The sequence below is a fragment of the Chrysemys picta genome, chromosome 7 (genome assembly GCF_011386835.1).
Source record: "Chrysemys picta bellii isolate R12L10 chromosome 7, ASM1138683v2, whole genome shotgun sequence".
In the NCBI taxonomy this organism is placed as follows: Eukaryota; Metazoa; Chordata; order Testudines; family Emydidae; genus Chrysemys; species Chrysemys picta.
The window spans coordinates 998,975-1,007,875 of NC_088797.1; the positions used below are offsets into that span (position 1 = coordinate 998,975).

The 8,901-nt window shown below is 58.3% G+C and overlaps 1 protein-coding gene across 1 annotated transcript; it reads right to left on the reverse strand.

Moving 5' to 3' along the window:
- Positions 1 to 177: 177 nt before the first annotated feature.
- On the reverse strand, positions 178 to 8,431 carry LOC122172580 (uncharacterized). The gene is made up of 5 exons (XM_065552861.1): positions 8,147 to 8,431; positions 4,564 to 4,949; positions 3,620 to 3,780; positions 2,971 to 3,103; positions 178 to 1,241 (listed from the first exon to the last, which is right to left on the reverse strand). The coding sequence occupies exons 1-5, from the start codon at positions 8,325 to 8,327 to the stop codon at positions 1,047 to 1,049; spliced, it is 1,056 nt and encodes a 351-aa protein (XP_065408933.1). The 5' UTR covers positions 8,328 to 8,431; the 3' UTR covers positions 178 to 1,046.
- Positions 8,432 to 8,901: the final 470 nt, after the last annotated feature.

Below are 8,901 nucleotides of genomic sequence, written 5' to 3' on the forward strand. Positions count from 1 at the left end.
CCTCCTCTCCCTCGGAGCAGACTGTATTCAGGGCTAGAAACTCACACGGCTTCACCTCCTGGGAGCATTCAGTATATGCCCCTCCGTGCGCTTCCCACAGTGAGTCTGCCCAGGCGGGGTCCTGAGGAAGCCAGAGGATCCTGCCCCCCCACTTCGCAGTCAGACGTGACTCTTGGCCAGCCAGGAAAACAGAGGTTTATTAGATGACAGGAACATGGTCTAAAACAGAGCTTGTAGGTACAGAGAACGGGACCCCTCAGCCGGGTCCATTCTGGGGCCCAGCAAGCCAGACCACCCCATCTGCCCTCACTCCCGGTCCCCAACCAGCCCCAAACTGAAAACCCCTCCAGCCCCTCCGTGTCTGGGCTTTGTCTCTTTCCTGGGCCAGGAGGTCACCTGATCTTTTTGTTCACCTTTAGCTATTTCCTTGCAGGGGGGGGAAAGGGCCCCGGCCATTTGTTGCTAGGAGACAGATTGTCAGCCATTTATGCACAGTGGAGATTTAAGAAATGCACAGGGGAAACTGAGGCACCCACACAGTATTCAGAGGAAACATTAAGACCAGTCCCACTTTGTCACAATTATGACAACTATTGGTACTGCAGCACAGCTAGTGTGCCAAGCCCGCTGTAGAAACATAACAGAGAGACAGTCCCTTCCACACAGAGCCAAGGGGGATACACACCGATCACCCGCAGGAGCACTGCCCAGCCAGGCATCTTGAGAGGCAAGATCAAAAACCCCAAACCCCACCAAGAGTGAGAAAGTGCTGCTGAGACGGGGCACGGCTGGAAGCAGTTTCCTCCTGCATCAGGCAGACACTTGCATTTCTGAAGGGTGTCTGGAGCTTCCTGCCTCCAGCTCAGACGCACACACCAGTCCGGAAGAAGGGGAGGACAGCTAAAAGCAAGTGCATCGGTTCCACTGGGATGTGGGTGCGACGGGGCCCGGGGCCCAGCCTAGGAATCAAACTGCAGACAGCTGCAAACTGGGAGCAGCCCACAGGACCCCACGTCCCCCCTCCAGCTGCTGGGTCCGGAGTGACTCTACTCTGCGTCACACAGCTGGCTCTCAACACTGGCCAGGTAGCGCTCATAGTTCTCCTCACACCTTCTCACGCAGCGGAGGAAATAGCTCTCATCAGCAATGGCCTCCAGGAGATTGGTCTGCACCAGGCAGACATCATACAGCTCCGAGGTGGGAACTGGCCTGGCGCAGCTGCCTCCTCTCCCTGAAAACACCTGCAAGGGGGAAAAGAAGAAGGGACAGTGAAGCTGAGGCTTTTACCCCACCCCGGAGGAATGGCAGGTGTGAGAGGCTGGAGAGCAGCAGGATAGGAGGTGCCGGGGCTACCCTCTGCACAAGTGCACTGCCAGGAGATGAAGAGCAGATGTCCTGGAGACAGCTCGATTTGTAAGTCTGGTTCTTTCATTCCTCCTCTCTGCTTGTAAGGTGAAGTGCATGGATCTGCTCCAGAGCTGGGAGGGTGGCAGAGGCAGAAAGCTGCCACCCTTCCTCCATTATGGTGTCAACAAGAGATCAGGTTTCTCCAGCCCCCCTTCCGGCCTCCCTCCCCACCACTCTGCACCAGTCTCCCATGGCAGGAACTGGCTACTCAAACCACAAAGCTGAGCCTTTCCCAAGGGAGGGAGAAGCGCAATACACAGCCGGGGGAAAGCCGTACTTTAGAGAAGTTACGCCCAGGAAAGTGCGGCCAAGAACAGACCCTCCATTAGCTGACTAGGCTGCTGCGTGGCCCCAGCCCCGAGTCCTGAGCAGCTCCCAGCCACTAGTGGATTCACCCTCCCAGCCCCACGAGATGGAGCGGGCTTTTCAGGAGGCAGAGAGCTGTTCCCCACACGCACAGCTGCGCTCCCCAGCTGTCTGAGGGTAGCTGCCGATTTCACTGACACTTACTCCAGGTGGCAGCGCAGGGCTGGCACAGCCAGCGGCGAGCAAGCTGGAGTCTCGCCTGACTCACGCAGCCAGCAGAGCGCTGACGACAGACTTGGCATGTTCTGAGCCCAGCTGCATGTTCCGAGCCCAGCCGAGTCTGCGGCTAGAGCGGCCTCTCTCTGACCACGGCCCAACGAGCCTGCTCTGGAGTCAGCCAGCCTGAACTGGGGCTCGGTTCGGGGTGGAGAAGGGACAGGTTCCCTGCAGGCGAACGGGGCTCAAGCAGACATTCAGCAAATGGGTTGGGTGAACCTGGCTTCCTGGCAGCAGACAATCAGGGAGAAGCTGCCTGCAGGCAGGAGACTCCCGCTCCACAAAGTGCCTTCGACATTATTTATCAGAAATCAACCTCCCCCGGCTAAGGGCTCTCCTGGGGCCAACAACAGTCCGTATCACGAACAAGACAGCTAATAGTCAAGAGAGACTTTCATGTTGGTGAAAAGTCCAATTAACCTTTTGTGCCCTGCCGCCCCTCTGGCTGCTAGCCCACGCTCCCTCCCACGCCACACCAGCAAAGGAGACAGCCTCCTCTGCTGTGCTGGGAAGGAAAGGCTGCTATTCGAACACACACAGTGCTACAATAGCGAGTGACAGGCCAGGCACATTCCTGTCTCTACATGTTCTTTGCTCTCGAGCATGCTCCAGTGTGAAAGCTGCCCTTTAAATCCAGCAACGTGAACGAGCTTCAGCCTCACTCAAAGGCAGGCTGGCTGGCAACTGGGTCCCAGCAGGGAGTAAGCATGACTCATGCCAGCGGAGGACAGACAGAGCTATGCAGCAAGTGCAGGAAAAAAGACACCTGCTGTTTTGTGCCAACAAATGAGTTCATTCTAATCCTCAGCAGATGCATCGATTGTTCCCACCGAGTCCAGCCTCCTGGCCCCAGTTCCACCCTGCTGCACTCCTTGGGGACAGGCTAGGGCAGAGGAGTCCAGCACACCACTGTCTCCAGCCAGGGGGCCTGGCAGTCCCTGGGAGGGGCCTGAAAGCCCAGTGGAAGGCAGGGCTGAGTACCTGGGGACAAATGATGGTGTCTGAATCGTTCAGTCGAATGTTGTCATCGATGCAGATGTGATGCACACTAGAGTCGTGTGGGTCAATCCAAAGGGGCTTGCCACCCCGGCAGGAGAACTGATTTCTGGCCCACCTGAAATACAGCAAGTGGGACAACAGGCACCCCTCAGGGAGCTGACTCTCTGCAGCACACAGCAGCCCCAGGCCTGGACTGCTCAAGACTATCTTCAGGAACTCAAGTCAGTCCAAACCCGGGAGCCATCTTCCCCGGCGATGACAGGAAATGGGGCAAGGGGAAATAGCGGTCTTCTCTCTGACTCCGGGGCACGCCATCAGGGATTCTGCCTTCACTCCTCGCCAGGGTGAGTCACCAACTGGAGGGAGTTCAGAGACGAGCAAGAGGGACAGGAGGAGATGGGCTTACAAGGGAAGAAGCTAGCTCTGTCTGGCTTGGCTAAACAAAGAGCATGTGCCACAGGCGGCCACAACAGCAGAGCAGCCGACCCCTGGGCATGAGCCCCAGGGAGCGAGGGGAATTCCTGAGGATGGCACAAGGGAGGGACGAGACGCGGGCTGGCAGGGACGGTGGAACTGGGCAAGGAGCGGGAGAGAAGCTCAAGCCACGTCCCAGGCCCCTCTTGGGTCTCACCAATCAAAGTGGTCCTGGAAGCCGCCCAGGCCTTGCAGGGAGCTGAAATAGCTGTACAGCTTCCTCCCGTCGTCCCTGGTGGAAACGTGCTCCGGCCCCCGGCGCAGCACCACCTCGTGCCCACTGCAGCGTATTCGGCCCGCAGTCAGCTCCACCGGGAGCTGCAATGTCATTGAGAGGAGACAGGATGGAAGGTTTGCAAACCAGACACACGGCAACCAGTGACAACCGCGAGCTCCCCAAACAGCCACCAGGGCCAAAGGCAGCGTGTGCAGCACGCTGCAGAGAGGGGAAGGGAGACATTTGGGAGCCTGACGAGTTCACCCCCCGGGCAGTGGAAGCAGACGGGCTGCTGGCTGCGTCTGTCAGAATCCAGCCGCCAGCTTGGTCCTTCGCATGCAGCGGATTTCCATTTCTGTAAGTGGGTTAACTTCCCACAGCACAAGGTGTGTTTGCCCCCACAACCCCATGCACAGGCGCCACAAAACAGCCAGTTTGAGCCCGGGGTTTTTAGTCCCACTCCCTGCTCTGGGAGGGTGACTTCGTCAGCGATGCTCTAAGCAGAGGGTTCCCCTGGCCATACCAGAGGGCACAGGAATCTCTTGACCTAACCCGGCCCACACGGATAGGCGACCTCCTCCCGCACAGACTCCCTGGGGAGCACAAGCACATGGAAATTCACAAGCCTCAGGAGGGATTTGGACAGCGCTCACTTGCTCACATGCTCTCCAGCTAAAAGGCTCTTCTGAGAAGCTGTGTAAATGGCTGCTACCCAAAGGTCAGCATTTTAATAAGGCAGCAGTTCAAGTGGGAGTCTGGCTTATGGAGCACGGGGCTGCCTGGAAAGGCGGCTCAGAATATGTTCGAAGAAGCTACTGTGGGGGAAAAAAACCCCAAAGATCTCAGCCCTCTGCTTCCAGGAAGGCCCTCCAGGGTGCACCCACCGAGAGGTCTCGCAGGGCAGGGAACTGGGGGTGCTGCCCCTCCAAGGCACAGTGCACTGCATGGAGAATGCGGGGGAGGTCTGTGCCAAAGGTTCTGAAGACGACAGCGAAGTGCCTCCCCTCCCGGTGCAACGTCTCCAGGAGGTGGAAGAAGGAGGGCAGGATCAAGTGGTAGTGCTTGGCACGCTCGCCTTGGACAGAGAACACTTTGTGCGGCTGGCCCTGCCACTCCAGGAGCTGCAAGTGGTGTGCGTGCAGACTTCTGAAAGGTCGCCCCACCGCCTTGTCAGTGAACGTAGCATCGCGGCCATACTGAGAATAGAAATTTACTGCACCGGGGCAGGGAGGCAGCAAAGAGGGGGAGTCGCTCAGCCACTGCCACTCACCTGAAACAGACAGCAAGAGAAGAGTCGTGATACACTTTCACACGCACTGCTAGAGAAAGCCATGCCCTGCAGCACAGGAGAGCTACGTGGCTGAGGTCAGGGACCTTGCTGACAGCAGCCCCTCCACTCTGAAGGGAGATATGGAAAATGGATTTCCCTTCCCCTAACTATTCCGTTCTCAGCTCCTCCACCAGGAAAGGCCCAGCCCCACCCCATAGGAACCATCTCTACTAGAACAGTCACCCCCACCTGTGGCTCCTGTACGGCAGCTCTGTTCTCTCTGCTTCTGGGGGAAGAGAACAACATTGCCCAATAAGGAGGCACAGAGGCTAATCAATGTGTGACTCAAATTATAACTCACCAAGTGCCTGTCCCCTTGACTGAGTCTTCGCCAAGCCCTGCTCTTGCGGTTCCCAAGTTCCCTCTCCAACCACCACCTGATCTCTTTCAGCAGCCCCTCCTCACACCGCCTCACTTGGCCTTTCTGTGACTTCCCGTGCACCAGCACTGGCTACTTCTCTGCTGTTTTCTGCCCTGCCCTGCCCTCCCTTTCCTTTCTTCCATTGAGATGGCTCTTGATTCTCTCCATGTTTCATTCTGCCACCTGACTCTTCTGCTCCTCTCTTCATCTCTCCTCTCTGCTGACCCTCAGCCCTCTCTCTCCTCCAACATCTGCTTCCCCCACTCCTGCCTTGTGCAGTGAAATGTCTCTGGCAGAAATCCTGTGACCTGGCTAAATTCCTCGATTACAAATGTGATCTCTTCTACCATCTTCCTGGCTAAACAGCTCTACTTGTCCAACTTTATTGAATCCCGCGCAAGCCCAGCTGCCTTTTCACCACCTTTGACTCACACCTCAAACCCGCCTCCATTTCCCTCTCTACACCGACCTTGTCAACTTCTTCCCAGAGAAAACTGACAGAGATGAGAGGACATTCCTGCTCCCCTCAGCTAGCTTTCCCTTCCCACCACTGTCTCCTCCTTCTCCCGTCACAGATGCAAACAAGAAGCAATGGGCTTAAATTGCAGCAAGGGCGGTTTAGGTTGGACATTAGGAAAAAATTTTTAACTGTCAGGGTGGTTAAGCACTGGGATAAATTGCCTAGGGAGGTTGTGGAATCTCCATCACTGGAGATTTTTAAGAGCAGGTTAGACAAACACCTGTCAGGGATGGTCTAGATACTTAGTCTGGCCAGGAGTGCAGGGGACTGGCCTAGACAACCTCTTGAGATCCCTTCCAGTCCCATGATTTTTCATCTGCTCTCCTCCTCTAACCCCATTACTTGCCCCAACGGCCCATCCCCATCCTTAAACCCTCCTTTACTCTTTTTTTTGTTTGTGTTTTTTTTTTTTTAATATATGGAGATATACCTATCTCCTAGAACTGGAAGGGACCTCGAAAGGTCATCGAGTCCAGCCCCCGGCCTTCACTAGCAAAACCAAGTACTGATTTTGCCCCAGATCCTTAAGTGGCCCCCTCAAGGATTGAACTCAGAACCCTGGGTTTAGCAGGCCAATGCTCAAACCACTGAACTATCCCTCCCCGCAGCCTCTCACTTGGACCCCTCATAGTACAGGCATGCTTTGGTCTCTCTCATCTTTAAAAACCTAACCCTGGACCCCCCTCTTGCCTCGCTAACTGCTACCCCATCTCCTTCTTTCCTTCCTTCCTCCTGTTTGCCAGATGCTGGGAATGGGCGATGGGATGGCTCACTTGACGATGACCTGATCTGTTCATTCCCTCTGGGCACCTGGCATTGGCCACTGTCAGCAGACAGGATACTGGGCTAGATGGACCTTTGGTCTGACCCAGTCTGGCCCTTCTCATGTTCTTCACTCTACGCCCATTGAACATACTGTCTACAATTGCTATCGCTCCAATCCCATCCTAGACCCCCTCTAGTCCAGCTTCCGCCTCTTGCATTCCACTGAAACTGCTCATGCCAAGGTCTCTGATGTCCTCTCCCTAGCCACACGTCAGAGCCAGCGCTCCAGCCTCATCCTCCTGGTTAGCTGCTGTTGGCACCATTGACCGTGTTCCCTTGGCTTCCATGACTCTGTCCCTCCAAGTTCTCCTCCTATCTCTTTAGTGGTTACTTCAGTGCCTCCAGAGGGTCCTCATCTCCCCTCCCCTTTCTGTGGGGGCTCCATAGGGCTCTGTCCTTGGTCCCCTGCTCTTCTTCCTCTGTACCTTAGCTCTAGGTAATCTCATCTGCAAAAACAAATGCAACTACCATTTCTGTGCTGATCACAGATCTACTCCACATCCGTCTCCTTCTGTCCAAACGACAACCTCTCCCTGTCTCTGACCTCTCTTCAGGGATGTCTAGCAGGCAGCTCAAGATCAACATGGCTCAAATAAAGCCCTTATCTTCTCCCCCAAACTCTCCCTGCTCTCTCATTTTTCAATCACTGTGGACAAGGCCACCATTCTACCTGACACTTGGGCCCATAACCTGGGCCTCCCCTTTGACTCGGGCCTCTCCCTAGCGCTTCACCTCCTGCGTTTACATCTTGCTGCGGTTTTTTGCATCCTTCCCATCCACACAGCTAAAACTCTCCTCCGATCTCATCTCCATTTCTGCACCACCCTGCTCTCTGCACCACCCTGCTCTCTAGCCGGAGCCAATGCAATCTTGTCCCGCTCGTCCATTTATAATGTTGCTGCAAACCTGTTGGTTTGACCCTGTCACTCCCCCCGCGCTCCCCTTTGCACTCCTCTGGGTCCCCTTCCTCCAGCCCATCAAACCTAAGCTGTGCGCCGTCACTTCCAACTCTCTTCATGGCCTACCCCGCCTGACCGGTTGTGTTGTACAGGAGCTCAGACTAGAGGAGCACAGCGGTCCCCAGGCTATGCGCACAGGGTGGGAAATGTGCCTGTCCTCCCCAGCGCCTTACGAGGCGGCTGGCTCCGGCCATCAGTCCGTGCTGCCAGCCTGCATTGCCCGCTCCTATTGCCAAACATCCCCCCCCCCGGGCTTCCTCGCTGCCCTCCACAGCCACACACCCTCCTCCTCCGCCCGCGGCCCGCCCTGAGCCCCGCGCCGGGACCGCACAGCGCGAAGGGCAAGGGGGGAGCGGCCGGGCCGGGGGGGGGGAGGGGGGGCGGAGGCGGGAGCGGCAGGGCCCGGGGGGGGGAAGGGGGGCGGAGGCGGGAGCGGCCGGCCCGGGGGGGGGGGAACGGGAGCGGGACTGACCCGCGGGGCCCGGCGCGCCCCAGCTCGCGCCGCACAGGAAGCCGTTCAGCGCCGCGCCGGGGCCCTGCCCCGTGGCCGAGTCCAGCACCGCCAGCGTGTTGTTCAGGTCCAGGTGCAGCACCAGCTTCCGGCGGCCGGGCCGGGCCGAGCGCCCCCGGCGGGCCGGGCGCGGCGCACTCATGGGCCGGACCGGGCCGGGCCGGGCCGGGGCCTGTCCCCGCTCTCGGGACGCCGCGCGCCGTTACCAGGTTACCGCCGCCCGCTTCCGCTTCCGCGCCGGCTACCATAGAGAGCCCGGCGCCATTTCCGGCCGCCGCCTAGACTGTCCCCGCTCGTCTGCATTGGGTGCTGCCACGTGCAGCGCCCCCTGCCGGGCCCGTCCAGCCTCCTTTCATTCGCCAGATCCCTAGGGGAGGAGCCGCCCTACCCAGCGCCCCGCCCCCAGCTCCAGCCCCGCCCCCTCTCTCCAGGCACCGCCCCCTCCTCCCACAGGCTGCCTTGTCCCAGTCCTCCCTCAATCCCAGCCCTGTGCCCCCCTCCCAGGAGCCACCACTCCCCCCATTGGCTGCACTGCCGGCGCCCATCCCTCCCCCTTCCCAGCTCCCTCCCGCCTCTGCTCCCCGCACCCCTGCCCCAGCTCCAGCTGCACCCCCCATGGCTGCATTGCCCCAGCTCCCCCTCCCCACTAGCTGCATTGCCCCAGCTCCCCCACTAGCTGCATTGGTCCATATCCCCCTCCCCTCCCCCATTGGCTG